The sequence below is a fragment of the Melopsittacus undulatus genome, chromosome 15, assembly GCF_012275295.1.
Source record: "Melopsittacus undulatus isolate bMelUnd1 chromosome 15, bMelUnd1.mat.Z, whole genome shotgun sequence".
Taxonomy (NCBI): domain Eukaryota; kingdom Metazoa; phylum Chordata; class Aves; order Psittaciformes; family Psittaculidae; genus Melopsittacus; species Melopsittacus undulatus.
The window spans coordinates 1800540-1821142 of record NC_047541.1 but is presented as its reverse complement, the minus strand read 5'-3'; the positions used below and the strand labels follow the sequence as shown (position 1 = coordinate 1821142).

General features: G+C 50.9%; 2 protein-coding genes across 8 annotated transcripts; both read right to left on the bottom strand.

Annotated features, from left to right (window-relative positions):
* Positions 1-625: 625 nt before the first annotated feature.
* DCPS (decapping enzyme, scavenger) lies at positions 626-15150 on the bottom strand. The gene is made up of 6 exons (XM_005142755.3): positions 14875-15150; positions 13748-13916; positions 6861-7006; positions 4764-4877; positions 2018-2128; positions 626-1063 (listed from the first exon to the last, which is right to left on the bottom strand). The coding sequence occupies exons 1-6, from the start codon at positions 15028-15030 to the stop codon at positions 797-799; spliced, it is 963 nt and encodes a 320-aa protein (XP_005142812.2). The 5' UTR covers positions 15031-15150; the 3' UTR covers positions 626-796.
* A 56-nt stretch (positions 15151-15206) lies between these two features.
* TIRAP (TIR domain containing adaptor protein) lies at positions 15207-18313 on the bottom strand. 7 transcript variants are annotated; one of them, XM_034069610.1, is made up of 7 exons: positions 18249-18313; positions 17808-17905; positions 16966-17049; positions 16740-16865; positions 16486-16540; positions 15668-16261; positions 15207-15564 (listed from the first exon to the last, which is right to left on the bottom strand). In XM_034069610.1, the coding sequence occupies exons 5-7, from the start codon at positions 16490-16492 to the stop codon at positions 15521-15523; spliced, it is 645 nt and encodes a 214-aa protein (XP_033925501.1). In that variant the 5' UTR covers positions 16493-16540; positions 16740-16865; positions 16966-17049; positions 17808-17905; positions 18249-18313; the 3' UTR covers positions 15207-15520. The 7 variants fall into 7 exon arrangements, with proteins under 7 accessions (XP_033925501.1, XP_030899295.2, XP_033925499.1 ...); XM_031043435.2 differs by having other exon boundaries at positions 16740-16807; XM_034069608.1 differs by having other exon boundaries at positions 17818-17905.
* Between the last annotated feature and the right edge of the window lie 2290 nt (positions 18314-20603).

Genomic DNA, 20603 nt, shown 5'->3' with positions numbered 1-20603 from the left:
AAGCCCCAGGCATCTCTGATGCTGCTGCTTGCAAGGCAGCCAGCTCTGGGCTGCTCCATCACAGGGCAGTGCTCTGCAAACAACAGATCACATCTGCAAACAGCAATTCTCTGCTGGTTTTCACCCCCCATCTGTGATAAATCCACCTCTGCAGAGCACAGGCTGGTGAGATGAGTAAAGAAGTGAGCAGTCAACGAGATGATTCCTGCAATTACATCCCTGGTTCCTGGCTGAAACCAGAGCCCTTCTTGACAGTGAGAACTCATCAAGTTTTCAGAGGTTGGTGTCCAGAGGACAAGATGCAGGGAACCAAAGGCTGGGGGCAGCAAACCAAACCTCTCTCTGCATCCTGAAATCAGGTTGTTCTATCACAACAGGCAGCTCTCACCAGCTCTTAGAACCACAGAATGGGTTGGAAGGGACCTTAAAGCCCATCCAGTTCCAACCCCCTGCCACAGGTAGGGACACCTTCCACTACAGCAGCTTGCTCCAAGCCACGTCCAACCTTCTTGGACCCCTTCAGCCCTGTTTGGTGTCAAGGGCTGTCTTTTGGGTGTGCACAGACCCTCTGCTTGCTGCATCCCAGCTCACTGCTATGACCCCGGTAGAGACCAGAACACCAAAATGAGTTACCCAATCAATGTTTTAATTGACTTGAGCAGAAGATCTGGTTTTATACACTGGGCCATCAGCCCCAATTGGTACAAAATTAGTGAACAAAAAAAACCTCTTTTAAAAACAAACCTGAAACGGGCATTTATTAAAACCAGAAAGATACAAAAGCACCTCTGCCTGCTCACACCCTTCCTGCCTCCTGGAATCTCTTGAACAGCTCTTTGTCTGCCTGAAGGGCGAAGGTCAAAGCCCGTTTCTGGTAGTACATGGAGTCCAGCACCAGGTTGTCAATCACATCTGTCAGGAGATGGGCTCTCTCCACGGAGATGCCTGGAGCATCATAGCCCAGGGCGGTGAAATGCACGTGTAGATGGTAGTAGGAGGGATGGTAATGCAGGTAGATGCGCAGCTGGGAGCCAGGCACGCCAAAACGCTTCATTATAGCCTCCTAAGGAGAAAGGAAACCACCATAGGTCAGGACTGGAACACACAGTGAGGGCATGGGGGAAACCAGTGTGTGGACAGGCTTGGAAGGAGCATCCCTTAATGGTGGAGAGAAAGACAGAAGTGATTTCTGCTTCTCCATTCTCACAGCAAGGGAGAGCGGAGGGACAGAGCATTCCCCATCCTGTGTTTTGGCTTCCACAGGGATGGAGGAATGCCTTCAGCTGCCCCACTTTCCTCCACTGGTGCTCATATCACTTTCCATTCCACCCTTATCACTCCAGCTCACCTGGTGAGTTACAGCGATCTGTTACCAGCCGGTGTAATTAAAGCTCTGAGCAGTGCTGGTGAGCTCTGGCATGCTGCCTGGGTGCACTGCAATCCCCTGGCTAATCTCTTCATCAATCTCCACTTTCCCCAGTGCAATTACTTCCTGAGTTTCTAAGGCAATGAAGGAAAGAGAAGCTATCGTGCATCCATCTGCACCAAGCATGCCCCAGCACAAGGCTGGAAAACACTGGTCTGCCAGTGAAATCAGGCAAGGGCTTGGGAGGAAACATAGAATCAACCAGGCTGGAAAAGACCTCATTAAGTCCAACTGTTTCCCCAGCACTGCCAATTCCACCACTAAACCACGTTACTAAGGGTCTCATCTACATGTTGTTTGAACACTTCCAGTGATTCCACCACTGACTGCCCTTTTACCAGTGTGCATACGACAGGGCTGGAATCCTGCAGCTCTCTGCTAACAGGGATGTACTGAGCACCCCTAAAACACTCTGAGTGCCACACGGTTTTCCAGTGCCCCAGGAAAAGATGCTCACAGCCTCGGTTCATCACCTCTTGTCACCCCCATACAGGTGCTGTGGGTGGGTAGGTTGGTCACCAGTGACCCTGTGACAAGCAGGCTGTGCTCTCCCTGGCCAGGAGAGCAGCATTGGACCAGCCATGCTCTTACCTTCCCTTCTCGCAGGATGTTCCTCAGCAGAGGGAGGTGCTCAGCAGTCAGGTCCCGAAGAGACTTCACCTCCCTGCGGTGAACAAGGGCAATCAGGTAGAGGTCATCCAGCTGCAGACAGAGACAGAGGTGACTACAGAGCAGATGGAGGCATGAGCACTCAGGACCCAACACACCAACCCCAGCTTGTGTGATAAGGGGTTACCTCCAGCATGTTTAGCTCACACCCAAGCTGGGTTGAACCCAGTATGAAGCTCCCAGTATAAGATGCATTCACCCACTGCATCTGTAAGCATCATTTCTGGGCAAAATGAGGTTTGTCCAGCACTAACTGGAAGACAACAGCTTCACCCCAACCCATACACAGTAGGACCACAAGTATCTCCTCAGCTGTAAAGGCAGATCAATTGATCAGCTCTTTTCTACACAGCCCTTGCATGCTCACAACACACTCCTGAGCATCTCAAATACATTGTCCTGGTGCAGATTGAGGCTGGCACCCACTCGACTCCATGGGATGTGCCAGCATCCTGAGCACGGCCCTTTTAGCTCAGTGGTTCATCTCCACACTCAGATGAGGATTTGCAGTGAATCACAGCAGCCAGAATGGCAACTGTAGATGCTTCCAAGTGAAAACCTTCCCACATTTCCACCGTGCAAACAGCTCCACTTCCAGTCACACCAACCCTATAAATAACTATTTTCAAGACCTAATCGGTCACTAGACACCACCAGTGCACTAAAACACCCATTGAGCAGCTCTCAGGCAGACCTCTGGCATCTCCCAAAGCACCTCAGTGTTTAACAAGACATAGAGATGTGGACATTACACTTTAAAAGTAAATCAAAATAAATCCCTATCTCCTTCAGCTTTCCAATATGAACACTGCAAATAAAAGGGCTTAGATATCTGAGACCATCTGGCTCTTTGGAAAGAGCTGCTCATGCCAAAAGATGCTCTGAGGACCCAGACTCGGGGCTCTCAAACACGAAGCTGTTGTTTGCACCCAGCCAGCAGAGCGATGTTCATGGTTCCGTCTGATTCCCAAAGCAGCTTGTGCACGGCTCGTATCAGCTTGTCTTCTTTGGAGCAGGGCTGGCTGGGAGGAAAAGCAAACAGCCTTTCTCCTTTAGAACAACATCTGCATGTTGCTGTTTGCAACAAATAAGGCTGTTGCTAAAAAGGCTCCGACTGATGTCATGCCGGGCATCGTTTCAGGCAACGCCTCGGGGCTCCTGCGGGTTTCAGAGAGGCTCAAAAGGAGTGGGAAGAAAGCACAAAACCACACAAAAAGGCTTTAAAACATGAAAAAACACCAAACCAAAACCAAAAGAAATCAACTCAAAACCTCTACCAAGGTTGGGCAGAAGGAGCTGATGCAGTGCCCAGAAGGTTAAGGATGGCAGCAAGCACAATGGAGAGATCTTCCTCCTGTCCATCAGCCTGATAGAATTCTAGGTGAATTCACCCCATTCCGTGGGCTAAGGCAGTGCTGTGGAAGGCATTTCAGAGAGTCCTGCTGGGAGCAATGCCTTCCTTCCCTAATTTAATTTAGTAGCCTTGCCTGTCTGATGGGAGGAGGCAGAAGGAACCTGTGCCTGTGGTAGCCCCAGGGCTGCCAGGATCAGCTCTGGCTCAGCATCACCCACAGCCAAGAAGAAATTCCTTGGCTCAAAGGCAGAAGTCAACAGCCCTTGCTGGGATGCTGGCTCGCCTGCCTGGGAACAAGGCAGGCAAAGGGCTTGGCTAGCCCCAGGGATCTCTTGCTGCAGACAGCAGCCCAGCAGTGGGAAGAAACCAAGAAGATCCTGGCCAGCATAACAAGAGGCTCTCCCAAGGACAAATCCCACCATTTAAGCACTCCCTGACCATGCCACCTGCAAGATGTGGATACAACAGGTCCCTAAAGCACAACTTTTAGCCCATCCATCTGTAATCCTGATGCCAGTTGGGAAGCTTGGCTGCTGCTGCGAGTGATGATACACACTGAGGCTTTGCTTGAAGCATATTACCACCCTGAAAGTAAAAAGCACTGAACAAGGCACAGTTCAAGCTCCCCCAGGTATCAGTCTCTGCAGGTAGAAGGTTGTGCTTCCTGGTGAACAAGCAGAAATTCGGGTTTGGTTACCCCATCACTGCTTGACAAGGGATTTGTCACAAGCTGATGTGGCCAGAGATTGCCCTGCAGTGACCCGCTCACCTGTGCTCACCCAGCACCAGCACAGAACACACAGAGTTGTGTTGCACATGAGTTACAGCCTGGTTGCCACTCCCAAGAGGGGTTAAGCAGCTGCTCCTAAGCTATAAACCATCTGCTTAACATTGCACGGAGGAGAGTTAATCACAGCAACCAAAGGACAACATCAGCCCCCTTTGTCCCTAAAGTTGAGGCTTGCAAAAGGAAACAAAGCCCCAGCCAAGTTCAGAAGGAGCAAACACGCAGCTGGCTTTAGGTTCAAACACATCACAGCACCATTTGGGTTAATACAGGAAAGAGAAAGGGAACCTAATAAATAAATCACCACCAGCAGCAGTGGGAACAGCCTGAGTTTTGCAGTGGCCACAATTAGCATGTGATAAAAGGCCCTGGCAATACCACCACTTAATGACAGCAGGAAGAGGAAGGGACACATTCCCCTACTAAAACTTTCATTAGTGTGCTATTAGCAGCATGAAAGTGGACATTTCCTCTGGATTACCTCCAGGCAAGCAGCATCCCTCCAAAGCTAAGAGGAGCAAACCAACCTGGTTTTGATTCCACTTAAAATCTGGAACTAGAACAAAGCCATCGCAAGGATCTGGGTTTTCATGGATGATTCGATCGGCCTCAGCTTTCTTCTCCAGGATATTATACACCCACTGAAAGAGGAATATGTGATTTAGAAACCAGCAGAGAAAACAACCACCTCAGGCACAGTTAGCCCCAGCTCATGGATTAGCACACGTTCACTGCAACTAGAACGTAAAACCCAAACCAACCCAAACCAGAACTTGATCTTAAGATGACCAAGTCATCTCACGGCTGGTAACATTTGTAGTTAATTATCCATAACACTCCAACAACAAACTCCAGGCTGTTATGAGCACTGCAGTGAAACAATCCACCCCCCACACCCTGCTGTGGGGCACTGCACTGATTTATTCAGGCAGTTCTGCTTTCTCTCAAGCATTAAGAACTGGCCACAGCAGGAGATGAGGCACTGAACATAATGGGGTTAGCCCCGTGTAGAAATAGCTGCATTTGCCCCTAGGAGGATGTGGGGACAACCCTCCCCAGTGGGGTCTAGCAATACTCCAACCAGACCTGGTTGCTTCAGAGATGGAGCTGCTGCAAGCAGTGGATACCCATGGCAAGGGGTCGGAACTAGATGAGCTTTGAGGTCCCTTCCAACCCAAACCATTCTATGGTTCTTTACACCTCCAAAATGCACTTCGAGTCTATCATCAAACAAGGTTTTAAAGCATCATTTTCCCCACCAAATTTAGGTACAAAATGCTTTGGTTGGGCTGGGAAGGTGCAGCCAGTCTCAGACACTCACTGAGCTCGGGCAGTGGTTGCTGTGCACACCAGACACTCAAAAGAACCCTTCTGGGGAGCTCTGTCAAGGCTTTAATTAATCAAATCAAAACTTGGGATCATTGTGAACTGACCTGAATATATCCCTTAGGGAGAAACCAACCTCTCCTCCCTTGATCTGGGTTTTTTGCTTAAATTCTTGGTCTTTTCTCCTAGCAACAACATCATAGAGAAGATTAGATTCTCCAAGTGATTTTGGAAAGCATGGCACAAGATCATGGTGCACTGTGACCCTGGAAGGAAAGCAGGGCAGGAAATGGAAGTTTGCCCCTTGGTTTGGTGTTATGCCTGTTCTTGTCACATATCCAAGCTATCAGTGCCCTGAATAAGCTCACTGATCAGATGAGCTGGATTTTAAACCCAAGTGCTGCCTCATGTGATGAGCAGGTCATCAGCTGCCTGCTCTTGCTGTTTCCAGCATAAGCCCAGTGAGGACAACACACGTCCAAAGACTGGCACCACAATAAGACTATTATACTGAAAGCATCCGGGTTTTGCATCCTCCTGCAGAACACAGAGAGGCCTCTGTAATCCCCTGATATTTCAGTTAAACTTCATATTTCCCCTTTCTACTCGTCAAACCCAGTTAGATGAAGACAAGAAATGGCATTATCAATGGCTGGTTGTCTTTGGGGGGCTTTATTTTTAATGGATAGGCTCAGCAGAGCAAGGATTTGGTTTATTCTCCCTTCTGCACAGGCTGGCATGAATTGGTCCCTACAGACTTGTGTTCCTTTGGTCTCTAAAGAAGAGAAGAGGAGTGATCAAAACGGATGTAAACCAGGAAAAACAATCCATTGCTGCTGCCTGGGGGGAGAGGGACACTAAAAGCACAGCTTTACCACATGGAGTACAGACTGAATGGCAAAGGAGCTGTAGGCAAAGTCCAAGGAGTGAGCTCTGATGCAGTAATCCAAGAACAATCTGTGCCTTTCCATTTCCACAACACCCGAGAGATTCCCAGAACGACACCACAGCCCCGGGAGCCACCCTTGGAAAGGAGGAGGAATGTCCCAGCACAGAAAGCCTCCAGAAACCTTGGGAAAGGCCAGATTGACAGGGGAGGGGGTTCTCCCCTCTGCTGCACTGTGGGGCAGCAGCACAAGAGGGACACGGAGCTGTTGGAGTGAGGCCAGAGGAGGCCATGAGGATGCTGCGAGGGCTGGAGCAGCTCTGCTCTGGAGCCAGACTGGGAGAGCTGGGCTGGGGCAGTCAAGGAGACCAAGGACACCCACTCTGCAGCAGGGAATCAGTGGCATCCGTACCTGGATGCTGAAGCTCTGGGATTGGATGTAGGGCAGCGTTATGTTCTTGTAGTCCTCCCAGGTTTCACAGATGAGGTGCACCTCTTGGCGCAGGTACTTCTGAAGGTGTTTCTCCGTGGCAGGGTACACCACTGTGGTCTTTATCTCTAGAAAGAAACACGTTGGTGATAACTCAGTGCATGCTACTTCCTGCAATCCCCAATAAATCTGATTTCCTTACCAAGAAATGCCCCACTAAAAGAGACACCATTCTTATCTTCCGGTGGAGGAGAACAAAGATGGAAAGCAAACAAGTACTCTCACCCCTGGGCTGCCACTGCTTTTGTTGAGGAGGGATAAGCCGACAACACAGCCAGGGCCTGCCTTTCTAGTTCAGTGGAGGACTTTGCTGTCTGAAAGGGCTTTTTCCCACACTCACTCTTTCAGGCGTATCAGCAACATCAGAGCAAAGCTGGGGTTCCCATGCATGCATTCAACAACCAGGACGGAAACACCACCCCAGGGCAGAGATGTATCTTCCTCATCCTGAAACTTAAAGCTCTTAGCAAACACACAGCAACTTTCTCCAGCCACAAGAGCAGCCACGGTGTGAGCTGCAAGCAGCAGGGCCAGCACATGGAGTGGCTGCTTCCCAGAGCTCTCAGGCATCACGGTGCCCTGAGCACAGGAGGCAAAGAGGTCAAGGGCATGGGGATGGATCCAGAGCAAACAGTGTGGGTTGATGGGTTAATAGAGCTTGGGATGAGCTGAGGGAAGAGCGGGTGATTCCCCTGCACCACCTGACAGTGAGGATCCAGCTGGGGACTGTAGGAAAACAGGATCTGTTTACCTGAAGATTAAAACTGCTGTGTAATGTGTGTGACATTAAACAGGACACAAGCACACACCTCATCAGCCTCTGCACCAGTAAATCTTACCCACAGTGGTGAAACACTTGGAAGAAGAAAAGCTCCATGAACCTGGACAGACAGCAGAGCTGACCAAAGCAAGGGGCGAGGGCATTGCCAATGCTGCAGCTTGTGCCCAGAATGGCACAAACCCCACAGGTTACACACTCACCGTGGTACCAGACAGCCATGCTTCATGTATTATATATTTAAAGACACAGCCAGACACTGAATATAAATATAGTGTTAATATCAGACAGGCTGAGACTGGGCTTGTTCAGCCTGGAGAAGCCCCGAGAAGCTGTGGCTGCCCCATCCCTGGCAGTGTTCAAGGCCAGGTTGGATGGGGTTTGGAGCAGCTGCTCCAGTGGAAGGTGTCCCTGCCTGTGGCAGGGGGTGGGAACTGGGTGAGCTTTAAGGTCCCTTCCAACCCAAACTATTCTATTTGTTCCTAAAGCCAGGGTTTGGGTCTTTAGCTTTCTGCTGTCTCTTTTCAAGGCTGGCTCTGCACAAGCCCGGTGACTCTGCCTTTTCATTTCATGCCAAACCCAGCTTAATGAAATCCACAGGAAAATGCTGGTAACATGAAATATGGAAATGCAAACCACAAGGGCAGCCTGGTCCGTTTCCCACCATACGCGTGTTCAAACAAGGTTGTTTTCCAGGACTCCATTAGCACTTCTAGTGGGATGATGTAATAGCAAGAGAAAAAAACCCGACATGCAAGGCTGGAGCTCCTCTGCTCCTCACTCAAGACCAGCAAAGCAATAGGGAGAAAAGAAAAAGGCAAAAGATAATGCCCAGCCTCAGGCTGAAACTTCCACAGTTTCATTTTACAGCCCCAAATAAGAGCAGGGACTGCAGCAGAAACCCCCTCCATAGCGGTGCCAATGCAATCCATGCTCTGGCCAGGATGGGATTGCAGAGGACCCTTCACAGCTTCCCCATCATCTCCCCAATCTGGGTGATGGGAAGAGCCACTCTGGCTACTTTCAAGCCTAGTGCAAGATCAGAGGAACCCTTAACGTGCAGCTGCAGTCGAGCAGCAGATGTTTGCAGGAGGAGAGGGGGGAGAGGCTGCGGTTCAGTAACGATTCTTTCCCTTCCAGAGGTCTCATTAACCCTGGAACATGCCAGCAATGTTCATTAACATGAATTAGCACAGCCCAAGGAGCTGGTTGATAACCATAGTCAGGCTTTGAGCACTTCAGGGCCCGTGCACAAGATGGAAAGTCCTGTCTAAGGCTGGCAGGAAACAGCCACGGCGAGACCAGGCTCGCCACGAAGTCTTTCCATTGCTGGCAACCGGCCGTGTTCATGCTCCAGTTTAAAAGCCGCCGTGCTCCTGGCAGGCTCAACATGCATTGAAGCATCACGTAGGCTGTGGGGCAGCTGAAACCTACCCTGGCCTGGAAATGAGGGTAAAGAACTGCTTTAGGACACATGATGTGGGGTTTTAAGCTCACTGGGTCTGAGTCACACCAGCCACGTGTTCCCATGGGCTGCCACAGAACGCCTGTGGTTTACTCTGGAAGTCAGGAGTGACCCTCAATTAACTGGGGGTTATAATAAAGGAGGTTTAATTGAAAGAACCTTTAATTGAAGGAGCAGGAGGCAGAGGTGCTGTGATGGTACAGAACAACCCATGGGGCAGGTCACCCTATGAAGGGTGTGGGAGGGGATGCACCACACTATGAAGGGTGTAGGAGGGGATGCACCACACTCCTGTTCCCCTGCCCAGGGGGAAAGGAAACTCGGCTTAAAACCAACCAAGAAACAAAATGAAAACACTGGGGGACTGATGGGAAAAGGGGCTGAGGGCAGTTGTTGCCAGGAGGAGAGGATGAAAAGTGTTTGTGCTTCCTATGGAGCACAGAGGAGAAGGCAGAGCTCACGCACATAGGAAAGTGCCTTCTCCTTTTCCATGCCACACTCTTCCCAGGCTCTGCCAAAATCCCCTTCCAGCTTGGCCCATTGAGTTTCAAGCTGATTCAAACAGCAAGGAGAGCCCAGGGTGACCTGGTGAGAGCCCTGTGCTCACCTCTCCCATCCCACTGAAATGGAGGGCTCTAGATCTGGTTTTAATAGATCTGAACACACAGGGCAGGAACAACCTGTTTCTATTTCCGAGCAGAGGTGCTTTTTGCCTCCCTTTGCTAGTAGGAAGCTGAGCTTTGTCTCATCATCTGCCTGCCTTATCGACTCAACCACAGGCTGAAGGAAGGTGCCAAGTCCAGGAAACAGCAGAGAAAGCCACACTGCACTTGTCCTCTGCAAGCCTCCTTCCTGCTGCTTACAGCTCTGCACCATCTTCCCAGCATCAGCTATCTCCTTCCATGCAGCTTTAACCAAACACCACAATGTACACCCTCCCCTTCTGTATTTTGTTCAGCTTCATGATCACCACAGCACAGTGGTCACAGTGAAACACCTCATTTTAACTGCCTCTGCCATCTGGGGCTCTCTTTATTGAAAGAGATAACAGCACATAAGGAAAAGGACAAAGCTTGCAAGAGGCCAGTGCATACCAGGGCAAGCCAAGCTGCTGGGGACGTTTGGCAATGGCTGGTTGGCCCCTGGTTCCCTCCCAAAGAGGATTTAGGGGGGGCTCTAGCTGCAGATTCCCAAGCCCCAGACCCCAAAGCAAAGCATGGCCATACACATACACATACACATACACATACCAACCCACCCCACAGCTCCCACTGCAGCAGCATCTACACTTCCATAAGGAGCTCTCTTTGCTGGGTAAGCCCTGCAGGCAGGCGGAGCATGGAAACACTGGGACACAACCAACCAACCTTCAGCAGCTCCTGCAAGTCTCTCCAGCTCCACACTGCCTGAAACCAGACCAGGGAAAGCAGGGATATGTATCACTTCCTGCATGACTGAACACTTTCCTTCCATGCTCTCCCATTTCTCCCAGCCCCTTGTCAAAGAGATGGAGCATCTCCTGCTGTGCTCGTTTTGAGATGGTTTTAATCAGCTTCAGCCAGCACCACAGGGATGAGCTGTGCCCAGCGAGTAAAGACTCCTTCAAGGATTGATAAGAGCCCTTAAATAATGCTGGCACAGCTTTGGGGCTGTAAAACACACCATCCCACAGCAACCAGGTAAGAGGCTGCTTTCCATTGGAAACAGCAAGATTTTCTTGCTGCATGGGTGTGAGCACCACCAGGAGCTGGATGTTACTGGGGAACACGTGGATTGAACCATCTGACTTTTGCAACCAAGCCTTTGGCAACAGCGTCCTTCCCCTGCTATGAAAGCAGCCCTTGCTCTCACTGCAAGGGAGAGTCCTGGAGCTGGATTTCCTTCAGCATCTCTCACACCTCTAGGAATAAGCTGCCTCTTAAACCTAGGCAACATCCAGCAATTAAAAGCCAGCTACAAGCGCCTGCCTTTGCCAGTAGCAGAGCAGTTAGGATTAGCTCTGACACTGCTCCTCCTTGCAAACACACATTTCCTTCTCTTTATTTAGGTAGCTTGTTGCCATTCCGATGAGCTCTGACCATTAGTAAACTGCTTTACAAATGTCTTTTATTCACCCACTTTAGCCTTGACACATCTCTCCCAGTGACCACTTGAACCAGAGACACAGCTGAGGTCCCTTCTCTGGCCAGCATCTCCACACCCATGTGCTCCCAGCCCTAAAAGCCTCATCTTTAAGCAGCAGCAGAGTGAAATTCCTCTTCCCAGGACAGAGGGGAGGTGTTTCCTGAGGTAATGTGCTGCTTTTGGCCTCCCTTCCTTTGCTTTCACCACGCAAACAAAGCGACTGGTCCAGACTCGCAATGGACCACCAAGATGAAACAAGCTTTCATCACACAGGGCCTGTGTTAGCTTGACTCTGCAGAGGGAACAGCAGCACTTCAATGGGAGAGGGTGAAGAAAGCCTTCATCTTCAGCTATCAAGAAACTCCGGCTCAAAGAAGAGCTGCCCAAGGCCTTGAGACCACAAAAGAGGCATTGAGAAACGTATGTCTTAAAAGCAGAGGGGCTGGAGATGACTCCTCACACCCAGTGTCATGAGTCACTTGAGGCAGTGATTTCCCCATGTGGTTTATCTTACCTCTAGACAGCAGGAGACAGCAGAAATGGGGTCCACCCACCTGGGGTGCTGTGAAATCCTCTGGGGGAACTGTGTGACACCACAACTTGGGGCTTTTCAGAGGAACTGCTTAATGCCATGAACCACTTGGCCTTTACTGCATCGTGCTAAGTCACAGGAGAGAAAACCCTTTATCTCTCCAACCCTGTGACCAAAAGGCTGTGGGAGACTCCATGCAAGGCTTCACTGCATCTCAGCACGGTCACATCCCGGGATTCCTCACAAGCCTTGACACTGTCTGCAGCCGTACAGGAAACTTTTCCTCCGTTTTAGGTTTATGAGCTGCATTCCTCACGTCAACTCCCTCCTTGGGCCGTGACTCAACTCAAAAGGGCAATTTCCTTCCCCTCCTGACACACACACAACCGTTTCCTCCGGTGCCAGCCCAGCTGCCTGCCAGCAGCTTAAGCAACGTGCCTGCAAAAACAGCTATTGAGCACTGAACTGCTTATAGCACGGAGCTGGGAAGCCTGGAGAACAGCACCAGCATCCACAGGCCCATCCTGATCCTCTGCCTGGGGCTGCTCAACATCCCGAGCAAGCACAAGGAGAGAGGCGAGGAGGAAAGATGAACCACTGGGTAACAGACCTGCAAAACCCTACCTTTGAAAGGCAATGCAAGAGTAATTAAAGAGATATACTTTAGCAGAAGGAAGCCAGAGGCTTTTTCCCTATTCAAACAGAAGGAATGGCACAGGGACTCATGCAGAAGCACAGCAGGTTTGCTCCAGCTATACATGACACAAACACAGGGCAGCCACAGCACAGAGGACACACCAAATAACCCGAATGAGTTTTGAGTTTAACAAAGACCCAGAAATGGGATGTGAAAAGATCCAGATTCACCTGGATTTGTCCCAGCCTCTCAGATAAAGCAGGACCACGAATAGCGCTGACAGAGGCAACATTTAACAACCTTTTCACCCTGGTGAGGGGTTTCACACTGATATAAACCTTAAGTAAAGCAAGACTGAATCAGCGGAATACTGGAGTCAAAGAGCACAGCTCCAAGAGCTACAAAAGTCAGATGCCAGCCCAGCTGCCAGGGCTGCAGCTGGAGAGAGGCCCAGGGGACTATAGTCTTGCAATGCCACCTCGTGGAAATCACTGCAAGTCGCTGCAGCAGATGCCCAAGCAGGAAGGAGTCTGTGCACAGCTTTAACATCTTCTCCTGCCATTGGAATGTGTCGTTGTAACACTAAAACCTCCGATTTCAAGCCCTTTAGAGGGCAAGAGGAGCTTAGTTAGCACAATTCACAAGCTCCCAAGGACAGACAGGGATTCCTCCTACACCATAGAAACAGCATTAAAATACAGGTGTATTTGCAAAGGCACATTAAACATTCAAAGAAGACAATTCAGGACTGCAACAACTTCTAATTTAAGCTATCACTCTGATGAATTTTGACTGTGTTGAGCCTGTTTGGCTGTCACTGTGCTTATGGAAGCATTCACATGTAATTAATCACTGCATCTTTGGAATTTAAGCACATCCCAGTATTAAACTGAAGTGCCCAACCTGCCAAGATGTGCTCTGCAGATATTTATCAGGTAAACATGATGGGGAGAGACAGTGCCTTAAACCAGGTTAACCAACATCACTGAAGACAGACACAAGGAAAGCTTCCAGACCCACAAGCCCTTGACCTTTAAATCAAGGCACAGGCAAGGAATCAAGTGATATCTGTTTAGTGTCCAGCAACTCTATAGCTTGGTGAGCATGAGGAAAAGGGGTGAAGTGAGGTAGCACCCAAACCCTCAGGATTAAGATGTTGCCTTCAAAGCAGCAATAATCTACTGCTCCCCCAGCTCTGCTGCTGCCAAACCACAAGCAGTGCAGGTAGGAACACATGGTGCAGCATCACAGCCATGTCACCCTCCATGCTCACCGCTCAGCTCTGGAGGAGGGTAGAGGTGGTATGTCTTGTAAATGTCATTGTGCATCCGCAGCTCCAGCTTCGTGTGCTTCTTTAGCAGGTCCAACAGCTTCTCCTCCTGGAAAGGAGTCTTTTCCAGGATAACTAAAGCATCTGTACCCTCTCCAGAGGGGCCGGTCACCTGGAATAAGAACCGATATAGCCGCTGGTGACATGGATCCAGTTTGAGGCCACTGTAGCCCCTCAATTCTTGTACGCAAACCCCCTCCTGGACCAGCCAACCATCCAAAAACAAAGGCATATGTGGCTTGAGGCATGGCAGGAATCTGCTACCCATGAGGGAGGTTTCTGTGGGGGAGCACAGGATGCAGACAGTGTCTTAGATCACCTGCACCTCCCCAGATGCTCCCAGCACTCACATTCCCACTGACCCACATCCCTCATTTCATCTCGGATACTCTCAGATCAACATGGGGCTGTAAGAGGGTCAGGAGGACACGGGCAGGCAGCAAGGGGCTGGGGGACTGTAACACTTCAGCTGGTGTCCCTGCCCATGGCAGAGGGTTGGAACTGGATGAGCTTTAAGGCCCCTTCTAACCCAAACCAGTCTGGGATCCAAGTAATTGCTCTTTTATGGCACCATTTTACCTTTACCTTTTATAGGGATTGATATGCCTATGCTATCTACACCACAGACCTAGCATCATGTTTGCAGATCAATGCCGCTTCACTACCAAGCACGACAAACCTGCTCTGGGGGCCAGAAGCATCACCGGTACTAACACAAGCTCCGGTACCCAGAGCTTTGAATTAAGCCTTCCAGGGCGAGAAGCGGCCGCCTCCTGCCCACCCCAAGGCCCTTCCCTTTGCCCGGCTTTGGGCAGCACCGGGCTGGAAAAGCGAGGAAATGGGGATAACGGGGAGGATAACGGGGAGGATAACGTGGGAATAACGGCAGGGAACAAGAGCGTGCCCGGCACGCTTGATCCGGCGCGCCATGAGCCCCGGTTAGGGGCGTGGCCTCGCCACGGGGGGCGTGGCCTGTCTGACGTCACCCCCGCGGGAGGCGGGGCCAGCGCGGTATATAGCGGTACGTGGGACCGGTCCTAGCCCCCCCCAAGCCCGGCGCCCCGCGGTACCTCCCCGTGCAGGAACACGGCCTTGTCCCTCGCCGACTCCCGCAGCACACGCCTGAGGCGCAGCTCCGCCAACGGGAACGGGGCTGCTGCAGCTCCGCCATTCCCGTCCCCATCCTCATCCTCCCGTTTCCTCTTCACCGGCGGGGCCTCCGCCATAGCGCACGCCGCCGAACTGCGCCTGCGCCGCTCGCACAAAGAGCGAGGCTCGGAGCCGCGAGTGCAGCCTGCCCCCTGGCGGCGTGGGGGTAGATCTTCCTCAAGGGGGTCTAGGGTTAACCCCACTACACTGAAACCCACAAGGAGGTGAAAAGAACATTAAAACTAACACAAAATGCCAAACTTCTGCATTTATATTGTCCCAGAGAACGCGTGCAAAGGCCGGGCAGGCGCTGTGTCAGTTTACCGAGGGTCTGAGCCCCATCAGGAGCCTTGAAGATCCCCCCTCCTCCCGGAGCCTCTGAACATCAGAGCTTAGTGTTTGCACAACAAACAGTACGGACCAGGATGTCCCTGTCCCCTCCGAGGGGGGTTTGGCCACACAGACGTGGGCAGCTGTCCTCCAAGGATGCAGGCAAGTGTCCATGTTCAGTTCCCAGGTCTGCTCCAAGGTCCTTTGGGATGTGGTCACATCCAGATCCATTGTGAACTACTCTGTTGTACTCATGGAGCTCCGGCACAGGTCCTGGAGATCTGCAGAGGCAGAGGATAAGCCCCATAAGCAACCAGTTAAGCTTAAAATAAACCATTTGAGTAAACTGACATGGTTTTTACACCCTCAGAGTGATGTACTCACAGCGCACAACAGTGTCCCTGATCTGCCTGAAGCTGTTCTCCTTCATGTAGATGTAGTAGAGGTTTCGCAGCTCCTTGGGATAATCCTTCCGATCCACATCCTTCAGCACAGGAATGGTGCGCCCGTTAGCCATAGGGGCTTCAGCCAGCGCCTGGTGCATCTGGTACTTGCACCACGGATCCCGCAGGAAGCCGGGGGTGATGAGCATGACCCAGCAGTGGCTGTTCTGCACAGCATCACACAGCTCCGTCACCACCGCGCCGCCCGGCGCCGCATCCCGCAGCTGGAGGAAGCAGCGGAAGCTTTCGGGTTGAGCCTCCAGGTAGGACACCAGCTCCTCCACCACCTCCAGGTCCACCTCGCTGTGGCAGATGCAGACATCATAGGTCTTAGCCCAGCGGGCGCTGCCCGAGGCGGTGATGTCCGACATCAACATGGGTGATGGGCGGATGGACCGGGTCAGGCCCGTGCTGGGAGGAGAGCTGGAGCTCTCAGCAGAGGATGAGGAAGGTGATGAGGAAGCAGAATGGCTGGTGTGGAGGCTGTTCTCCACTGACCTCGGCTTGGGCTTGTGCAGGAGCCGCTTAAACCAACCTGCAGAGGCAGGGAGACCACAAGGAGGTTTTATGGGGGCTTCCAACATCATCAGCAGGACACCTCCTGATAGGAAGATCCAGATGGGATCTCACCCCAACCCCCAAAAACCACCCCAGCCCCTAAAACATCTGCTACCATGACACACGGATGCACCCATGTGGGAGCCCACATGTTTTGGTGGGGAGGGGACAGGCCCAGAGTGTTCACCCCCCAGCACTCACCAGCCATAGCAGGCACCACACTGCTCAGCTGCCGATCGCCAGCCTGAAACCTCTCCTGCCAGCAGGAAGAATAAGGGATAAAAGAAGAAATCAGGAGAGCAGGAACTGGCCTGCAGCAGGTCTCAGCCCCCAGAGCTCAGTGGGGTTTATCCCAGCCCCAAAATCACCCCCAGCAGGGTTTCTCTGCACCCACTTCCCCAATATTTGCCAGGAAGAGGCAGCTCAAGCCCTCCTGCTCTTTACCAGATGCATACCTGTGGCGAGCGAGGCCGAGAGCCAACGGGCAGGAGACAGCCTCATTCCCGATGGTGGGGAAAGGATCCTGCGGAGGAAGAAGTAGGATCACCATGGATCGACCAGCTGGAGCAAACAGAAGAGGGCTTGGGTGAAGCCCAAGGAAGCCATTGCTTAGTAATAGTGAAAAGCTTTTGCTATTCACGGGTAGTGAATGGTGTGGGGAGAAGTTTAGGGTGTGCTTACCTGGGATGCAGGAGATGGACACCGGAGCAAGGAAGGGGGATACATCAGCCCTTGAGTTCAGCAAGGAGGATCTTCTGGGATCACCTAGGTGGGAAAGGAGAGTTAGGACACAACACGTTCACTCCAGAGCCTAACAGGATCCATGCTGAATGGTGATGCCGGTCCATCCTTACAGCTTCCCCATCTGCGGACAGCTCCTAATGGAGCAGCCCCAGGTGGTGGGGGGAGGACAGAGGCACCCACCAGCTTCCCTATGGACAGTGTGGAAGCAGTGCCCCATCCCTGGGCTCCCCCCCTGCCCTGAGATCCTCCCAGCTGGGGGCAGGCCTGGGTTCCGCTGGGCATACGGAAGCACAGGCAGGGGAAGCAGCTCAGCCCTCCCTGGGGCCTCCCTCCCACATCCGTCACCACGCCCAGCATCCACCAGCAACCCCAGCTGAGCCACTGGGACACTGCCATAGCCAAGCTGGGTCAGTGTCCCCTGGACTGTTCACCCTGGAGCGGAATGATGGTTGTCACAGCACCAGCTATGGGTCCCCACATTGGCCCTCGCCTCTATGCACTCATGAAAATAACAGTCAGTGCTCACCACCCTAATTTCAGGCCTGTTTTGCTTTCCTCCCATCCCAAAACATTCCATGCCCCACGGGATTCGCCCACCCATACATGGGTCAACCCCCAAGCCACCAGACCTTCATCCCTCTGCTTCACCAGAGGGTGAACATCACCCCACAAACCTTGAGTCCCCACTGGATGGCTCCCCATCCCTGCCTTCACTATAGTATCATCGTTATTAAAGGGAGCAGTGTAATTAAGGAGGCACAGTTTGACCCACAACACACCGTGACCCACCAGCAGCGCGTTGAAGTCCCCTAGCAGCACAAACACAACTCAGTTATGGGTTGGTCATCACTGGGAAGCCTGTGTCCTATTCAATTGCCTGTAAAGAGCATTAAAAAACAGGTTGAGAACAGGATAAGTGCAATGCAGGGTCAAAGCCAATCCCCAAAAGGCGTTCGGGTGAGAGAATAGGGCTACTTTTACCTCTAAATACACCCATAACCAACACACTTCATTATGGTGCTAATATACGCAGCTCTAAATACCCCAAACAGATGCATTACAGCAGCCAGCTCACATACCAGAGACAGTATCACAGAGGCAGGTGGCAGAAAGCACTCGAGGTCGGAATGCCCCTAAAGGGTTAGGGAACACAATCACGGCCATAATAACCCCTTATAACAGCGGGGACCGGCCCCATCCCCTCACACCCCCATACCGACCTGCCCTCCGCACCCAAAACGCGACGGCAACGCGCATGCGCCCGCAGCCAGAAGAGGGCTCTCCCCTTCCGTCGTGGGAACAGGAAGGTCCCGTCCAGTCCTCTACCAGCCAATGGGAGGGCGGAGCGAGAGTGGGCTGACCAATCGCGTCTCGTTTAGTCGCCGGTTGTGATTGCTCTAGGAATCAATGGGTACTTAAAGGAAGCATCCTCAGGGATATCTGTCTGTGATACCCATAGGGAATTGGTGGCAAGGCAGGTGATGAGTGATGCCTGCGACACATGCTTCCTGGTTATGTTTGTGGAAGGCAGTGGGAAATCTCATTTCATGCTATACCATGAATCTCTGAACAAGCACACTTAAGTTCTGAGTAAACATTAATCAGTTTCAGAATGGTTTGGGTTATTTTTCTCCCACAAACACAAAGAATATCAGTGAAAAGACCAGTTTTACACAGTGTTTCTTTTCATGCTCTGTTGATAGCTCCTTGGAAAGGGAAGAACAAATAAAAAGAGGAATGGTGCAACCACTGGTTTTCTTCTGCTTCTGAAGCATTTACTATTCATAGCTCTTTTTCTAGTGGTCTGTGGGATCCTCTGGAAGTTCACCGCTGTCTGGAGTGGCTGTGAAGGCTCCTCACATTTGGAAGAGTGCAGTTTCCCTGGGGCGGCCGATAAAAGTGATGGAGTGCAGGGTCAGTGAAATTCAGGACTTGGAGAAGGATCACAGGGCTGTTGGTTTTCCTTTGATAGCATTGACTTACACCTCTCTTAACAGGAAACGAAAAGGGCCTTTTCAACATTCAGTGTGAAGTTCAGCATCAAATGCTGCTGTGGCTGTGAGAAGGAAGCTGTGGTTGAGCTCCGTGAAGAGGAACCTGTTTGGTTTATAGCTTTGCATGGTCCTGAGTTCTGAAATGAGCTGGATGGTTTCTGCTGGTTCTGTCTTCCAGCATGAGATTGTCATCAAGCTTCCTAGCTCTTAACAAAGACAGATAATGTTCCTGATGATGTGCATTGCACTTACTGAGGCTGCCCCTGCCTGTGCTCACTGGCTGGTTAATCCTTGCCTCCTATGAAAACACAGTTCGATACAGTGCACCTATACGTGAGCACGTTGTGTTTTTACCACAGGTAAAAGAAATCATTCACCACAGGGCAACAAGAATAAAACTTGTTGGCTTCTCCTTCCAAATACACTGGGAAGCTCTAATAAAGGCAGATTGAAGGTGTTTGGGTTTGAGTTTTGGACACCATCTTTCTGCTTGTTGCTTTATTCCTTGAGGAAACAATTGGATGGGTTGTTTCCAGCAGCCTGAAACAGCAAATGCCTCATTTCTGTAAGAACAGTCTCACTGAGCTAGTTCATCACTGAATCAGTCTGAAGCCAAGTATGTGCTTAGTGACTTTGCCAGGTGAAGCCCTGATCCCTGTGCAGTGAATCACAGGAACTGGCAGAAGGACAAGCTGCAGCCTCAGGTTGGTTCAGCTTTGACTCAGTAGGTTTATTTCTAGAACTATTGAACAAGTCCTTAGTAGTTTTAGCTCAACTTTTACCTGACCAGCTCCTATAAATAACTTCAGAACTCCTCAGGTGGGTCATGTCCCCATGGGATGGACCCTGTCCCATCTTTCCCGTCCCACTGAATCAGCAGGCCTGCTGTTTTGCTGTGTTAAGTGCTTCTATACATGCAATGTCATGACAAACATATTAAACCTGCATATAAAAGCTTCAATAATCTTGCAAAAGCTGTAGAGGAACCAATGAGGCTTCCTTCTTCAAGGCTCCTCTTAAAAACCAAAAAGGGCTGTAAAACCTAATCAGTGACAAGGGAACTTTTCTCTATGCAACACCCAGTGGTACATTGATCTTGGATAAACTCACACACAACTTTATGCAGCTATTCTGTTGCTGAACACATTTCAAAGCAAACATTAAGGTCTCCAAAGTGTATTTTTTAACAGCTGTTGATTGCAGTTGCAGAATGGAGCTGCAAAATGAGGTTGTGTAGCTACTAGGGAAGTGCTAAATAGTGTCTACTTTGGAGGAAATGAAAATCAGATGAAGGGAATAGTTACTTACCACGAGGATAGAAAAGGAATAACCCTGACAGAGTAGCAGATAGACAAGATGACTTTATAAATTAAGCAGGACAAAGTCTTTTGTTAAAGTCAGTCAGGTATCCGGTCTGGTCATTAGAAGAACTGGAAGAAGCTTGAACTAAGAAAGGGGAGACTTGCTTTTCCTTGTTACCATTCACTGACCCTGAAAAAGAAAGACCTGGAGAATCCACTTATATCTACCAAAAGCAATAGGCATTGATTCCCAATCTCCCCCTCACCCATCTGTTAGCCA